Raw genomic sequence first — 17,428 nt, 5'->3', positions numbered from 1 at the left:
CTGTTCTTGTCTTTTGTCCTTTTTTTTTCCCCTAGTGGGTTATTTTTCCTTTTCCTTATTGAGTTGCGGGAGATTTTCATATGCTTTAGACCAACAGTCCCCAACCTTTTTGGCACCAGGGATCAGTTTCATGGAAGATGATTTTTTCCATGGACCAGAGTTGGGGGATAGTTTTGGGATGAAACTGTTCCACCTCAGATCATCAGGCATTAGATTCTCATAAGGAGTGCACAACCTAGATCCCTTGAGTGTGAAGTTCACAATAGGGTTTGTGCTTCTATGAGAATCTAATGCTACCACTGATCTGACAGAAGGTGGAGCTCAGGCAGTAATGCTCTCTCGCCCAAAACTCATGTCCTCCTGTGTGGCCCCGGGGGTTGGGGACCCCTGCTTTAGATAGTTACCTTTTATCTTCTTTGTATGTTGCAAATACTTCATCCTATGCAACAGCAAACTATGGCCCGTTTTGGTAAATAAAGATTTATTGAAACAGCTATGCCAACTTGTTTATCTATTTCCTGTAACTGTTTGCAGATTACAATGGCAAAGTTGAGTCATTGGGACAGAGGCCAGGTGCTCTGCAGAAAAATATTTGCTAATATAGCCCATTACACAAAAAGTTTGCCTACCTCTGCTTTATCCCAATTTGTTGCTTGTCTTTTTACTTCGTATATTTTGTCTCAGTGAAATTTTACATTAGTATGTAGTCGATCTGGTCGAACTTTTCCTTTACAAAACTTGGATTTTGTGTCTTACCCAGGAAAGTTATACCTATCTTGAGTTAACAAAAAATATTCCATATTTTCTTATAATGTTTTGGTGGTGATGTTCATTGCATTTATGCTTTTTAATCCACTGGAAGTTTACTATTTTTAGTTTTACAATTTGTCTTAATCTACTATATCCAAATATTATTTTTAATGTGTAATCAGTATAAAAATTAAAAATGGGATAATTTATATGTCTAGTTTTGGATACCTGTCTTCAGAAAGTTTATTTTTGTGTATGGTGTGAGGTTGGGATCTAACTAGTATTTCCCAAACAGATAGCAACTATCCTAACACCACTTACTGATGGGCCCCTCCTTTCTCTGCAGGTCTGAAAAGCCATCTCTGTGATATACTAAGTTTCCCTTTGTACATGGGTTTGTCTTTGTGCTCTATGGCATTCCCTTAACCTTTCTGTTCGTGTCACAGTGGTACACAGTATTAACAATAGTAGTTGTAGAGCATTTGGCTCTCTTGTAGATCTGGTTTCTGTTTATCTCTCTCCTTTTTAAAACTTGTCTTGACTATTTTCCCATCCAAATAAATCCTAGAGCCATCTGGGCAGGCTCCACAGGCCAAAATGTTGGGATTTTGATTAGGATTGCAGTGAAGCATAGATTAACCCTTCTGGATGGTCAGAGTAGGGATTGTTGTCTGTTTTATAGATAAGGAAATCAAAGTCCAGAGAGGGGCAGCTGGGCTCGGTGGCTCATGCCTGTAATCCCACCACTTTGGGAGGCTGAGCTGGGTGGATCACCTGAGATCAGGAGTTTGAGAACATCCTGACCAATATGGTGAAACCTTGTCTCTACTAAAAATACAAAAATTAGCCAGGTGTGGTGGCATGCACCTATAGTCCCATCTACTCAGGAGGCTGAGACAGAAGAATTGCTTGAACCAGGGAGGCGGAGGTTACGGTGAGCCAAGATCTCACCACTGCACCCCAGCTTGGGTGACAGAGGAAGACTTGGTCTAAAAAAAAAAAAAAAAAAAAAAAAGTCCAGAGAGAGGAGGTGATCTGCCCAGGATCACTTAGATGCAAGTGGGTGGAGCAGATGGAGGATTTACCCCTCATCTGCTGGATTGGTAAAAGCCAGTGCTTGTTTATTGAGCATCTGCTCTGTCTGTGTGAACCCAACAGTGTGTGTGGCCTGGGGATGCTGAAATGTCCAGCCTCCCAGGGGAGTTGGGGGCATCTCCCCCAGGAGCCATAATGAAGGTGTGTGCAAGGCACAGTGAGGCTCCCCAGAGGAGGGGACCACAGTGGGTCAGTGGGGGTTTTCTTGGCCATAACAGAGGTGGGGAATGGTGACCACACAGGGGAACAGCATGTGCCAAGGCCTGAAGCAGTGACAAGGCCTTCTGGGCCATCCTGCCATGCTGTATGGCCTCTCCCTTCCTGATCCTCCTGGCAGTGACCCCTCCCCTTTCCCTCTTTTACCCACCCTCGCCTGTGGACAGACAAGGGGATGTGGCCTTGCCCCCATACTACCAGCCGGAGGAGGACGATGAGATGCCCTTCATCTGCTCCCTGTCGGGGGACAATGGGATCATGGGCTGCCATGAGATCCCTCCGCTCAAGGAGCAGGGCCGTGAGTGCTGCCTGTCCAAGGACGACGTCTATGACTTTGGGGCGGGGCGCCAGGACCTCAACGCCAGCGGCCTCTGTGTCAACTGGAACCGTTACTACAATGTGTGCCGCACGGGCAGCGCCAACCCCCACAAGGGTGCCATCAACTTTGACAACATTGGTTACGCTTGGATTGTCATCTTCCAGGTGAGGCTGCTCAGGCCTGGGGCCAACCTGGTCCTAGAGTGGGCAGCTCTGCCTGGTGGGCAGGGCTCTGTGCTAGGCATTTGCCACCCCCTATCTCACTGAAACCTGCCCAGCTTGCTGGCAGAATAGGCATTATCGTGCCCATTTTATAGACAGAGAACCCAAGGTTCAAAGAAAGGAAGCAAGCTAATTGACCACAGATGATGTATTAAATTGCAAAACTAGGATCTTAACTCAGCTCTGGGTGACCCCAAAGCCCGAGCTCTTTGCAGAGCCCCAGGTTGCCTTGGGCCATATGGATCCCAGCAGGGAGGGCTGTTCAGAGAGGAGAGGCAGGATTCAAGCTCTGTTGGAGGGATTGGCTGACCAAGGCCAGGATCATGGGGTAGGAGGACATTCCCGGTGGGGACAGCCTGAGCAAAATTCTGGTGCAGGGAGTGCCAAGTAGCTAATCTGGAGTCAGTAAGAAATGTTTCTCGCCTTGTCACCCAGTGCACATAATACACACACATTCACAAAGCAGCGCTAGCCTCATGGTGTGCAAAGCGCTTGTTGCATGGCCCCACTGCACTGACTGTCCTGTCAGCCTACAGTCTGCGGAGGGTAGGCTGCGGTTTGTGTAGGGAAGGAACTAGGGCAGTGGACCTTGGGTGTATTGCTTGGCCTCTCTGTGCCTCAGTTTTCTCATCTTTAAAATGGGGTAGTAACAGCCCCCCTCACCTTGGGTGGCTGTTAAGAATAAAGCAGATGGCGCTCTCAGGGCAGCCAGCCCTGTGTGCAGAGAGTGCTGAGTAGAGGTTACCTTTCTGCTGTCCTGGGAAAGAAGGGGCAGGGGCAGACGGGGGAGCTGGGAATTCCCTGAGGGAGTGGTGGGAGGGCTGAACTCTGCTGCCTCTGCTGCCCTGCGCTGCCTCCACTGCCCTGTGCTGCCCTGCACTGCCCTCCGCTGCCCTAGGCACTTTGCTCTGGGGGAGCGTCAGGATCATTTGTTCAGAGCTGCAGGGTGTGAGGTGACGGCAACAACTGTGTTTTGGAACTGTCTGCACAGGAGAGTGGGTGGCTGCTCTGGGGGTCCCACTCTGTGCATTTGCCAGAAGCCAGCAAGGACCTACAGTTTGTCTTTCCCAAGGCTGCTCCATCCCCCAGTCTGGGAAGGAGTCGGGGTGGGGTGGGTGGTGACGGAGTCACACCAGCCTCATCACAGTGCATACTACCAGGCTCCACCGAGCTGCACCCCAGCCCTGCCAGGTGGGCTCCCCACGTACAGAAGCAGCAGCTGAGGCTCAAAGAGGGTGGGTAGCCCAGCTGATAAGCTGGAGCAGGGGCAGGCTCCCTGCTTTTCCAGCCCTCCCGCTGGTGTGGTAGATCGGAAGGACCAAGGTTCAAATCCTGGCTCCACCCCTTCCTGGCTATGCGACAGTGGGCAAGTGCCTTCCCCTCGCTGAGCCTCAGTTTCCTCACCTGTATAATGTGATGTGCCTTGTCCAGCCCCTGTGAGAGGGACTTGAGGCAGCACGTGTGATGCGTTCTGGCACACAGTAGGGCCTCTGTGTGGGGTGCTGCCCGGGCTACGGGCTTTCTGATGGGCCAGCCCTCTCCGTCTCTCTCCTCTGCACGCGGCAGGTGATCACTCTGGAAGGCTGGGTGGAGATCATGTACTATGTGATGGATGCTCACTCCTTCTACAACTTCATCTACTTCATCCTGCTTATCATAGTAAGTGTCAGGGAGCCTGGGCTCCTAGGCGCGCTCAGAACCTGAGGAGGGAGGGTCTTTGGGAATCCCCAGGGAGCCCCTCAGAGCGAGGCGAGCCGAGATGAGGGAGCAGGAGGGGCTGTTTCTCAGCACCGCCGGGCAGCAGGTGATTGAAGGGGCTCATCAGGGGTGGCTGTCGGAAGCATCCATCACCTTCAGTTGCTGTCATTTCTCATGTCTGGGCACTTACTTCCCCACCGATGCTCTGCTCCTGTCTCTCTGCGTTGTATCTCTGGGATACACTCTTTGCATGACCTGAGCCCGAGGTGCAGCCCCAGACTGGAAGCTTCAGAAGGGCTTCCAGCTCATGCCTGTTTTCCTGGACAGGGAAGACAAGATGCCTGGAGACTGAGCAGGGTTTGGAGGGAGGTCGCCTGATGGTGATCTGGTGGAACTCCCTGAAATTGTCAGAGGGACTCCCATCTCTTGGGCAGCCCTGCCTTGTTGGGGTAACCTGGAGATGGAGGTGGGCCCACCTGCCTCTTCCTGGCCAGCCCCTCTTGCCTGCACCCCCACACAGTCTCCCCAGGGTGAGCTCATCCACCTCGTCATGCCTGACTGCAGCTTCAGCACAGCACAGTCCCCAAAATGTCAAGGTGATTGACTCCCAGGAGCCGCTGCTGAATCCTGCTGTTGCGAGGCTGGGTTCTCTGGCTTCCTGGTGGTGGGAGAGGGCACACTTGACCCTCCAGGGCAGTGCCCCATCCTGGGCTGGCAGGACCTTGACCTGGGGACCCAGGCAAGACCGGCAGGTGACCGGAGACACCTGCTGTTGTCTAAGCTCCAGTGCTTTCTTGGGGAGGCTGGAGCCTTGGACCTAGAGGAGATGCCCCAGATAAAAGGAGAGGGACCAGATATTCAGCATTGCCATCCATGGCCTTGCATACTCATTCACTAGAACATTCAGGAAGCCCACACTGTACCAGGCCCTGAGCCAAGTGCTAGGAACAGAGCAGTGAGTAAGGCTCAGCCCCTGTCCTCAAGGCGCTCACAGTCTCGTGAGAAGATGGGCTGACAGCAGTCAGTGACATACAGCATCTTAGGCGCCATGATAGAAGGGAGCCCAGAGAAGGCTCCCAATCCAGCCTGGAGGAGGGATGGGGAGGTGGGAGGCTTCTTGGAGGAGGTGATGCCAGAATTGAGCCGTAAAGACTCAGGAGGTCAGCAGGGAAAGAGCCTCTTGGGCGGGGGTGGCTCACAGAGCCCCTGAAGCTGGTCGGGATACTGCAGTGTGGGAGCCACAAGCCACTGAGGTTGCAGGAGGAGACTCCGGTTCCCAGGAGGGGCTAGAGGATGCTCCATCTGCTCTTGCTGTGGGGTTCAGGGTGGCTAAGGGTGCGGATGGGGTAAAGCGCAATGCTCCCCAAGCTCATTGTGAAATGGGGGACAGTGACAGCACCTTGCTCCTGGGCTCTCAGGAGGGTTAGGTGAGACAGAGCCTGAAGCCTGCATGCCCTTGGCACACAGTGAGTGCTCAGTACATGTGCTCTGCTACTATTACGGCTGCTGCTGTCGGGTCTCAGGCGGCCCTGTCACAGGACAATCTGCTACTATTGCGGCTGCTGCTGTCGGGTCTGCAGGTCGGGTCTCAGGCCCCTGTCACAGGACAATCTGCTACTATTACGGCTGCTGCTGTCGGGTCTCAGGCGGCCCTGTCACAGGACAATCTGCTACTATTGCGGCTGCTGCTGTCGGGTCTCAGGCGGCCCTGTCACAGGACAATCTGCTACTATTGCGGCTGCTGCTGTCGGGTCTCAGGCGGCCCTGTCACAGGACAATCTGCTACTATTGCGGCTGCTGCTGTCGGGTCTCAGGCGGCCCTGTCACAGGACAATCTGCTACTATTGCGGCTGCTGCTGTCGGGTCTCAGGCGGCCCTGTCACAGGACAATCTGCTACTATTGCGGCTGCTGCTGTCGGGTCTCAGGCGGCCCTGTCACAGGACAATCTGCTACTATTGCGGCTGCTGCTGTCGGGTCTCAGGCGGCCCTGTCACAGGACAATCTGCTACTATTGCGGCTGCTGCTGTCGGGTCTCAGGCGGCCCTGTCACAGGACAATCTGCTACTATTGCGGCTGCTGCTGTCGGGTCTCAGGCGGCCCTGTCACAGGACAATCTGCTACTATTGCGGCTGCTGCTGTCGGGTCTCAGGCGGCCCTGTCACAGGACAATCTGCTACTATTGCGGCTGCTGCTGTCGGGTCTCAGGCGGCCCTGTCACAGGACAATCTGCTACTATTGCGGCTGCTGCTGTCGGGTCTCAGGCGGCCCTGTCACAGGACAATCTGCTACTATTGCGGCTGCTGCTGTCGGGTCTCAGGCGGCCCTGTCACAGGACAATCTGCTACTATTGCGGCTGCTGCTGTCGGGTCTCAGGCGGCCCTGTCACAGGACAATCTGCTACTATTGTGGCTGCTGCTGTCGGGTCTCAGGCGGCCCTGTCACAGGACAAGGAGTGCTGGCGAGAGGCTGAAAGGGCTGAATTTTTCCAGGCGCTGGGAAGGGTTCACAAAGCAAAGTCAGGACAAATGCGCTTCTATGTCACCTGCAGGGTCACCTCCCGTGAGGACCCTGAACCCCAGAAAGGTGAGGGGTACTTGGCCTTCAAGCCCAGGCTCTAGTACTCCTTTACATTTTTATTTTTATTATTTTTATTTTATTTTAGAGACAAGGTCTGGCTCTGTCGCCCAGGCTGAAGTGCTGTGGTGCAATCATAGCTCACTGCAGCCTTGATCTCCTGGGCTCAAGCGATCGTCCCCCCTCAGCCTCCTGAGTAGCTGGGACTATGGGCACGCACCACCATGCCTGGCTAATTTTTAAATTTTTTTTTGAGACAGGGTCTTGCTATGTTTCTTAGGCTGATCTCAAACTCCTGGACTCAAGTGATCCTCCTGCCTTGGCTTCCCAAAGAACTGGGATTACAGGCGTGAGCCACGGCCCCGGGCCCCCAGTGCTCTTTCTTTCTTGTCTTTTTTTTTTTTTTTTTTTTTTTTTTTTTTTAAGACGGAGTCTTGCTCTTGTTGCCCAGGCTGGAGTGCAATGGCCTGATCTCGGCTCACTGCAACCTCTGCCTTCCGGGTTCAAGTGATTCTCCTACCTCAGCTTCCTGAGTAGCTGGGATTACAGGTACACACCACCACGCCCGGCTAATTTTTGTATTTTTAGTAGAGACGGGGTTTCACCATGTTAGCCAGGCTGGTCTCGAACTCCTGACTTCAAGTGAATCACCCACTTCGGCCTTCCAAAGTGTTGGGATTACAGGCATGAGCCACCGCACCCAGCCTCCTTCTGACTTGAAAAGTTCTTGGCTCATCAGGTCTGAGCCTTCTGTTTTACAGATGGGGAAGTGGAGGCCGGGAGGGGATGGAGGCCTGCCTGGGTCGCCCAGGGCAGCAGCTGCAGAGGCAGAGGCGGGTAGGAGCCTGACAAATGTGTGGTCCCAGAGGGCAGGGCCCAGCCCTCTCTTCCTGCGACCCTCACACAGGCCTGGTGCAGGGCAGCTCCCCAGGAAGTGCTTGTGGACGAGGTGACTGAGACAAGGATGGGAGGCCATCTTCTTACCCGATAGGCAGGGGATTTTCCCAGAGTCCTCTGGGCCAGTAACCCTCCCAGACCCTAGCTCCTCAATCGTCGTTGATGAGGCTGCAGCCGGGGAGAGCCTCCTGGCAGGCACCTCCGAGGGGGATGAAAGCTATCTGCTCTGGCTGGCTGGCAGCCAAGTTCACTCCCAGGCTCAGCAAATGCTGGGGAGGGGGCTGTGCCCTGAAAGCCTGGAAACTGGAGAGGAGCCCCACTCCTGGAGCCATCAGGCCATGAGGAGATGGGATCCCCAGTGCCAACCGGGGCAGCCTCTCCCCCTCCATTTCCTGTAAGCACAAATAAAGCCACGTGAAAACCCCGAGGGACCTTCTCTTTTCTCGTCTGGGGTCCCAGCTGAGGCCAGATTCTGGCCAGAGAGAAGGCAGGGCTGGGCAAGGACTCAGGGCCTGGGAAAGCCGAAACGGGCTGTGGCCTCCCTCCCTGGGCTCAGTGCAGATGTCCCAGGCGGATGGGGGCCAGGCCAGGGCCTAGGGGTGTGAGGGGAGCTGGGCTTTGAAGCAGATCCCAGTCGGGCCTGGGGAGCTGCCTAGGCCGTCGCCTTCTCCTGGAGCGAGGCCTCAGCGATCTTTTCTTGTCCCCATCTGTGTCTGTACCTGTGTCTCTCTGGGCCCCTCCACCTCTCCTGCCTCTTTCCCTGTCTCCACTCATCCCCTGCATCTCCCCTCCCTTGTGTCTGTCCTCTCTGAGCCTGTCTCATTTTCTTTGTCATCGTGTCTGTATACCTCGCTGTCTCTCTACCTACCCCTACTCTGGCCTCTGTGTCTCTGGTTGGTCCCTGCCCCTCCTCCTTGCTTAATTTCTGCCTCTGTACCTGCATCTCCATCTCTGTCTCCATCTCCCCATCTCCCCATCTCCCTCTGCCTCCCTCTCCCCATGTCTCCCTGCTGTCCCCACCCCATGACTGCCTCTCTCACCCCTCTGTCCCCTCCATCCGTGTCCCTGTCCCTATCCTCTCCTCCCGTTGGTCACAGGTGGGCTCCTTCTTCATGATCAACCTGTGCCTCGTTGTCATAGCGACCCAGTTCTCGGAGACCAAGCAACGGGAGCACCGGCTGATGCTGGAACAGCGGCAGCGCTACCTGTCCTCCAGTACGGTGGCCAGCTACGCCGAGCCTGGCGACTGCTACGAGGAGATCTTCCAGTATGTCTGCCACATCCTGCGCAAGGCCAAGCGCCGCGTCCTGGGCCTCTACCAGGCCCTGCAGAGCCGGCGCCAGGCTCTGGGCCCGGAGGCCCCGGCGCCCGCCAAACCTGGGCCCCATGCCAAGGAGCCCCGGCACTACAGTAAGTGGCCCTGCATCCGACACGGCACTCAGGCACTGCATGCCAAGTGTCGCTCCTTTCTAGCACGTCCAGCAGGCCCAGCAGCCTCCACATTCCAGGTCTTCACTTTGTGCTCAAGTGTTTCCTTCACAGCCCCCAGGGAGCTGTGTCCCCATCTCTGCCTGCCCTCTCCTGGCACCTGTCAGAGTCTGTACTGGACTGGGCCTGGTGCTGGGTGGAACTCAGCCTTTCCCTGGAGGCATTCGATCCCTGTGTGTGTGGAGACAGCAGCTCTGCCCCGGGAGCCACACTTGAGAGGAATGAACAAGTGTCTGTCCTCAGTCTTGGGAAGCTCAAATTCTTCCCCCGCTGCAGCCCACATCACTCCCTTCTCTGGGTTCCTTCTGCTGTCCCCTGCTTTCCAGCACACCCGAGCAATGACCCTGGGTGCCTGGCACAAAGGGGCTGTGGGTCTGCCCCCTCAAAGCTGTGGCATGTTGGGGACTCATGCCACCCTGTGCTCTGTGCTTGCCCTGGGGCTGTGGGAGTTACACTTTTGTTTTTTTTTGTTGTTGTTGTTGAGACGGGGTCACCGAGGGAGTACAGTGACACCAACACAGCTTACTGCAACCTCGATCTCCTAGACTTAAGCCATCCTGCTGCGTCAGCCTTCAGAGTAGCTGGGACTATAGGCGTGCCCCCCCATGCCCGGCTAATTTTTAATTTTTTTTTTTTTTTGTAAAGACAGGTCTCCCTGTGTTGCCCAGGCTGGTCTCAAACTCTTGGGCTCATGTGATCCTCCCGCCTTGGCCTCCCAAAGTGCTGGGATTACAGGCATGAGCCACTGCCCCTGGCCAAGGTTATGCTGTTAGGCTTGGAAGGGGCTGCCCTGTTGGTTGCCTCATCTGTTCCAGGAAACAGTCCTGAGAAAGGAGCAGATAGTAATATTATCCCCACTTTTCAGATGGGAAGACTAAGGGTCAGGGAGATGAAGGGAGCATCTCAGAAGCCGGCATTGCCAGGCTTTGCAGGGGCCTGCCTCCCTTGGAAATGATCACTCGGGAAGAGGCAAGCCAGGGCCACAGAGGTGGGTCCTGCCCCCAGCCCCCAGCCCCAGTGCCACTTCTCCCAGTTGGCGCCGAGAAGGAAGTCAGCAGGCACGGGGACTGTGCTTGAGCAGACGCGGGCCTCTGCAGGCCTGTCTCCTGCCTGTAAAGTGAGGACAGGGGCCCCCAGCACTCAGCGTCAGCAGCGGGAGTCAGCCACCCCAGACCCTGCTCTGGAAAGCCCAGTCCTTCCAGCCTTCATGGTCTGGGAATCGATTCTTGGGAGGCGAGCAGAAGAATGCACGCTCAGAGCTGCCGCCCACCCATCCTTGGGTGCCAGCCGTCCAGGCGTGGGCTTGGAGGAGGCCCCAGGTGGCCCGTGGGCAGGCCCGGCATGCGGATACAGGAGCCGGGGCCAGGCAAGGCTGGCACCGGTGTTGCTGGAGGACGTGGGGGAGAAGCGTTCACTCCAACAGGCTTCCCGCGGCCGCCTAGCCCCCTCTCCTGGCACCTGTGCCCCCTGCCCCTGCGCCTCCCCTCTGCCCTGGAAAACGAGAGTTGGCAGCCACCCCATGTCCAGGTGGGAGCAGTGAGCCGGCGCGGGGTGAGAAGGGCTTTGGCCTGTCCTCCGGGGTGAGGTGGGACTGGCCGCTGGGCTCCTGGCTGCCTGCTCCGGCTCCAGAGGTGGGAACGAGTCAGGGGTGCTTATTTGGGGCTTGGGAGGCAGCTGGAGGCAAGTGTGGAAATGAAGGGCAGGTGTGACATGCTTTTCTTTCCCTTTCATGTTACTTTTTTGGCTTACACAAGCAAAATGTGTTTATTCTAGGAATACACAGGAAAACACAAAGAAGAAATTAAACCAGGCAGAGAGAGGCCTCTCTGCCACCCCTTTGAGATGGTTCACAGATCACAGAACGCAGTCCAGGGCCAGCCCAGGCTTCTCCTGTGATTCTGGGGCAGCAAAGGAATGAAGTTCCCTCTTCCCAGCGGGCCTTGCTGCCCGCTGCCCCCACCTCCACCCCTTGTGTGGAGGGAAGTCCCAGGGGCTTCTGGAGTGAGGGTCCGCCCCTGCCCCAGGGCTCCATGCCTCCTCCCCTCCCTGGGAAACAAACCTCCCCTCCCCACTCCCCACCTGCTGTACGGACAGGAAACTTGAGAACACCAAGGCCACCGTGGCCTCCTCTGAGGGGGCCCGCCCCCACATTGGCCTGGCTCTTTCAGAATCACATTTAGTTCCCAAGCTGCGTGACTGGGGCTCTGAGTCTGTCCTGTGCTGACCGAGGGCCTGGGCCAGGAGGGATGGCCGGTCAGCATGGACACGTGCCCTGCACCGTGCTGGGCCCATCATGTGCCTTAAGGGAGATAATCCTCCTATAGCCTGCATGGTGGGCGTTCCTGCCCCCACATCTACAACACGGGTGGACAAAGCTCAGAGAGCTGCAGCCGCTTCCCCGGGGGCGCCCCGCCCTTCCAGGCTGGGTCAGCTGGTTCCAGGCAGACCTGTGGGCCTGGGAGCCGAACGCACTCGGATGTGTCCCCGGGTGGATTGGACCTGGTGTGGGCAACAACTCTACACCCCTCCCATTTGCTTTTCAGAGCTGTGCCCGCGACATAGCCCCCTGGACGCGACGCCCCACACCCTGGTGCAGCCCATCCCCGCCACGCTGGCCTCTGACCCCGCCAGCTGCCCTTGCTGCCAACGTGAGGCCGGCCGGCGGCCCTCAGGCCTGGGCAGCACCGACTCGGGCCAGGAGGGTTCGGGCTCCGGGAGCTCTGCTGGTGGCGAGGACGAGGCAGATGGGGACGGGACCCGGAGCAGCGAGGACGGAGCCTCCTCGGAACTGGGGAAGGAGGAGGAGGAGGAGGAGCAGGCGGATGGGGCGGTCTGGCTGTGCGGGGACGTGTGGCGGGAGACGCGAGCCAAGCTGCGCGGCATCGTGGACAGCAAGTACTTCAACCGGGGCATCATGATGGCCATCCTGGTCAACACCGTCAGCATGGGCATCGAGCACCACGAGCAGGCCAGTGCAGCGCAGCCAGGCTGGGCCCGCAGGGGAGGTGTGAGGGCCCCAGGACCCTGGCCAGGCCTGGGCAGCCCCATGCGTGTGCCTCGGTTTGTGTATCTGTCCCCTGAGAAGTGCTGGGCTGAGCTGGGTCCAGTACATCCATGCGACCTTACTGCCCAGCTAGGGCCAAGCTCAGAGGAGGGAAAGGCTGGGGTGTCTGCTGAATGAATGATGAGTGAACGAGTGAAGCTGGCTAGGACTGGGCCTCTCTGGGACTCTTTTCCTCCTGAGCTGCTCGGCCTGGACACCAAGGCAACCACAGCGCATCCCCTGCCAGTCCCTGCAAATCTGACTTCTATTCACCTCTCCACCTGAGCCCTTCTGTTTTCTTCTTTAAAAAAAATATAACAAAAAAAAAGAGAGACAGGGTCTTGCTCTGCTGCCCAGGCTGGAGTGCAGTGGCACGATCAAGCAATACTGCCTCTTCAGCCTCCCAAGTAGCTGGGACTACAGGCGCATGCCACCAAGCCTGTCCACCTGGGCCCTTCTGTCCATTCTCCCCCAAACAGCTGGGGTGATTTTCCCAGAGGGCCAGTCTGGTTGGGCTCTTCCCTGCCTCAAAACTTCTGTTGCTCCTCATTGCCCTCAGGACAAAATCCAGACCTTTCCACTACCCTCAAGGCCTTTGTCTCTATCACAACGTCCCTTCACCAGGCCAGGGTGTCCTGTCCTCTCCAGTGACTCCACCCCATATAGCGCCATGGCGCTGAGGGCGAGTGGCCCCGTGGTTGTCCTGTGTGTCCTCTCTGCATGTCCCTCCTGTGTGCTGGGAGCAGGAAGGACAAGGAGGAGTGGGTGCTGAGCTGAACAGTGTGCCCCAGGCCCCTGGGCCATCATGGGGCTGGCTGGCTCCAGGGATAGTACACAGGGGAGGGGACAGCTTCTGGGAGGTGGTGGGAGCTGGGGGATGATGTGTGTGTGAGGAGAGCAGGGCCTCCGTGGGGATGCGGGAGGGAGGGGCAGTGGGGTTAGCACGGATGCCTCAGTCCACAGGCACCACCCAGGGATGACAGCCTGGATGGCAGGTCTGGTCCTGCCCCATTTGGAAAAACACCATTTTCCGGCTCCTGCCATCCACCAGTCCCTGGATGGGGTGGCTCCCTGAACCCACTCCCCAGCTATGCGAAGGATCCCACCTAGTAGCTGGCGACCCTGAGGCCCAACGGGGGGGGATGTCACTGGCCCGAGGTCCCGCCGCCAGCTGGGGGCCAGGTTTGAACCCACTTCTTTCTGCGGCAAGACTGACGCCCCGGGTGGGCTGGGGATTTCGACGTTCTCTTTGCTTCCCTGCGGCCTTCCTTCTGCGGAGGCCCTGCATGCCGCACCCCATGGAGTCGCACTTGCACCTCCCTCTTCGTTAGCTCACCAAGCACGAGCTCCATTCAATTTACTTAAATGGGACCCCCGGGGCTGCCTTGACACTCTATTTGGAGCTGCTGGTTTGCCAGCCATTCTGGCTTAATTAAAAAGGTCTCTGGGGAGGGCTGGCGGGAGGGCTCTCTGCAGGGGGAAAGCTGGTGAGACAGGGGCCCCAGGACCCCCTTGCTTGGAGTCCTGCCTCTGGCCAGTGCCTGGCCCAGGCCTGCAGAGGAGCAGCATTCCTGCCGAAAGCCCCACAGGGAGTGAGTACTGTAGGGCTTGCTCCAGTCTCCAAGTGGGGCAGCATTGAGGGGGCCTGCACAGCTCTGCTACACTCAAGCCCTGGCACTGTCCTTGCCAGGGGCTCACTCGAGCCAGCTGGTGAGGGCCAATTTCCAGACGCTCGGGAATTTTGCAAGCCAGTGATGAAAGAGTTGGGCGCTTGAAATTGGCCGTGGAGGGAGTATTTACACCATGGAAAATGGCAGATGTTACACATCAGGGCTGTTTGCAGAGGCCTCTTTGCCAGGGTACAGCTGGTCCCTGCCTTTTCACCCACCCCATCCACATCAACACCACGGCCAGGGCAGGTCCAGCCTCAGGCCAGGCCATGGTCCCTGTCCAAGCTTCCTCAGGATCTGCCTCTCTGGCCTGTCCTGCCTCCCTCCTTCTGCCACATTTGTTTGAACATGGTTTCTAACCTCGAATCTGGTAGAGCCATTTTTTTCTTTTTTTTGAGATGGAGTCTCACTGTGTCATCTAGGCTGGAGTGCAGTGGTGTGATCTGGCTTCACTGCAACCTCCGCCTCCTGGGTTCAAGCAATTCTCCAGGCGTGTGCCACCCCTCCCAGCTAATTTTTAGTAGAGACGGGGTTTTGTCATGTTGGCCAGGCTGGTCTTGCACTCCTGACCTCGGGTGATCTGCCTGCCTCAACCTCCCAAAGTGCTGGGATTACGGGCGTGAGCCACTGCGCCCAGCCAGGTGGAGCCTCTTCTGGGAGCAGCAGGCTTCACGTGGCTCCCTGACCAGGCTGAGAGATGAGAAACGCTGTTCCCACTGTGCGTCTCCTGTCTGGTCACAGGGAACACCTGATTTCCTCATCTACTAAGCAGGTGTCTTTCCCTCATAGGGACAGGCCACGATTTACGGAGCGTGTGCTGCAGGCCAGGCCCTGTGCCAGCATGGTGCCAGTGAGTCCAGCCGCCCTCAAGGCAGGGATTATTACCTCACCCCTCTCGTACCCTTGGAAGGCTGCTGCTCAGGGAGGCAAATAGATCATACAACGTTTGGGTTTCAGTCCTGGTTCTGGCCGGGCTTGGTGGCTCATGCCTGTAATCCCAGCACTTTGGGAGGCCGTGGCAAGAGAATCACTTGAGCCCAGGAGTTCAAGACCAGCTTGGGCAACAGAGTAGGACCCCGTTTCTACAAAAAATAAAAAAATTAACCAAGTGTGGTGGTGCATGTCTGTAGTCCCATCTACTTGGGAGGCTGAGGTGGTGGGAGGTTTGCTTGAATCCAGGAATTTGAGGCTACAGTGATGGGTGATCTTGCCACTGTATTCCAGCCTGGACAACAGAGCAAGACCCTATATCAGAACAAACAAAAAATTCCACATCAGCCAAACAAACCAATCCTGGTTCTGCTGTTGACTGGCAGGGTGGCCTGGAGTGTATCACTTGCCTTCCTCACCTGGCACCTCCCATCTGTAAATGGGTGCACGGATCCCCCCACACAGTGGCTAAGAGGGTTGACTGCATTGTGGGTGCACGGATCCCCCCACACAGTGGCTAAGGGGGTCGACTGCATTGAGAACCTGGTACTTAGTAGGTGCTCATTGATGAGTCACTGCTTCAGAGTCTTGTCTGAGCCTCACACCACCACCCCGGGGTGCGTTTACCATCCTCTGTCTGGAGCCTCAAAAAATTAATTAAAGTAACATTGAGGAGGAGGATGAGTCTCTGAAATGTCCTTCATAAAGCAGCTCCAGTGGCAGCCATGGTTGCCCAGGCTCTGCGCAGGGCTTGACAGTGGGCCCGCTGGTATTTTTGCTCGACTCCCTTGGCTCCCAGACACTGCTCTGCGGGAAATGCTCCACCCCCATGTTTATTCTGAGCAGCCCTGTCTGAGGTGGTGCTCGCAGAGAGAGGTGGCCCAGGGCTTCCAAGGGGGGTGCAGGGAGAGAAGGAGAGAAGGAGAGGGTGGGTGAACTCCCTCAGCCCTTCTCCACAGGGGAGGCAGCATGGGAGGCCTTGCCCTATACCCCATTCTGGCTGGCAGGGAGCTCTGTGACACTGAGGGGCAGGAGGCAAGGGTGTGACATCTGTGAAGTGGAGCAGAGTGACCCTGGGCCTGGTCACAGGGTGCTCGAATGACAGGTTAGATTGCAGGCACTCAAGCCTTTAGGGTGGCCACTGCTGCTGGAATCATGGGGGCATTACCCAGAGAACAGCTTACTCATCGAGGTTCCTCATGGCAGCAGATGCTGTTTCTTGCAGGGCCTGGCCTAGAAGGAGGGGATGGGTGAGGTGGGGGTCGGCCAGGCAGGGGTCTGTGTGTGACTCATGAAGTGGTGAAATGGGGCTGAAATTCCCACCTCTGGGTAGCCCAGGCTGTGTGACGGGCAGGTGGGACAGGTCAGCCGGGGTGGCCAGGCTTCTCCAGGGAGGCCTGATTCCTTCATCGTCACCGCTGTCATTGCATCACTGTTCTTCCTGGTGTGATCCTCCAGCAGCCTTGTGGGGCAGACTGGGGGAGCATCTTATCCCCACCAAGCAGATGGGGAAACCGAGGCCCAGTAAGGTAGATGGCTTGCCCAAAGTGCCAGGGTGAGCAGCGACAGAGCCGGGCTCCCAGAGGTTGAGGTCAGCTGTGGACAGTTGAACTGGAGGAAGGCATTGCTCGTAGGAGCAGCGTCTGTCTCAGCTTCTCTCTCTCCTGCACACACCTGTGCAGGCCCTGACTCCTCCTGAGCTGGGCAGGGCTGCCCTGCAGCCCCATGTCCTGGAGCTGGAGGCTAACCACCAAGTTGGAGAACAAAAAACAGAGGGTTGGGGAGCCTCCTGGGTAGGGCTGACCCCAGGCCAGGCTATAGTTACTGGCCCCAGCTCCCAGGGGACTGCATTCAAGGCCTCTGAATCGGTGGCTGGATCGAAGCTGGCTTTATTCTCCCTTCAGCAGCCCCTGACGTGTCAAGTCACTGCCAACCCAGGTCTGGGGTGACTCTGGGAAGTGAAGGATGGAGTGGCTTAGTGGCTGACATTCCAGCTCTATAGGGGCACAAGGGAGAGAGACACCAACATGGACAGCAGTCACAGAAGGCTTCCTGGAGGTGATGGCACTGGTGACAGATCCTGAAGGATGACTAGGAGTTCATCAGTGAGACAGAGGGAGAGGGACCAGGAACATAGTTATCCCTCCAAAGGACCCCAAGTCCTCGAGAAGGATGTGTACAAGGGGCTGTGCAGACAGTGCAGGAGGCCAGGAGCGCTATTCATTCAGGAGGACCTTGGAGCCGGTTTTATCCTTAGGGCAATGAGGAGCCCAGAAAGGCTTGCAAGCAAATGACACATCTGTGCTGAACTGGGGCCTCACCAGAAAAGCGGGGCCGGTGAAGGCACCTGGGCCATGGAGGTGGCGATGTGGCCAGAGGGAGGAGACCTAGGTTTGAGATCTGACTTCAACACAGCCTGGCCATGACCCTGGGCAGTCAGTTCTCTTTGAGTCTCAGGCTCCCTGTCTGTAAAATGGGGACAATACAGGCGTGAGGTTGAGAGGAGATAATGCCTGGGGCGTGCTC

General features: G+C 56.8%; 1 protein-coding gene across 1 annotated transcript in view; it reads left to right on the top strand.

Moving 5' to 3' along the window:
- The window catches only part of CACNA1I (calcium voltage-gated channel subunit alpha1 I), a 135,738-nt gene that overhangs the window by 82,774 nt on the left and 35,536 nt on the right, over positions 1-17,428 (top strand). The window contains 6 exon segments of the mRNA XM_050806160.1: positions 2,229-2,544; positions 4,168-4,260; positions 8,869-9,181; positions 10,125-10,154; positions 10,157-10,228; positions 11,803-12,227. Of these exon segments, the coding sequence (XP_050662117.1) occupies positions 2,229-2,544; positions 4,168-4,260; positions 8,869-9,181; positions 10,125-10,154; positions 10,157-10,228; positions 11,803-12,227 (1,249 nt within the window).

This window comes from Macaca thibetana, chromosome 10 (genome assembly GCF_024542745.1).
Source record: "Macaca thibetana thibetana isolate TM-01 chromosome 10, ASM2454274v1, whole genome shotgun sequence".
Lineage (NCBI taxonomy): Eukaryota > Metazoa > Chordata > Mammalia > Primates > Cercopithecidae > Macaca > Macaca thibetana.
Note: the sequence above shows the minus strand (reverse complement) of the source record. Positions and strands in the feature narration are given on the sequence as shown.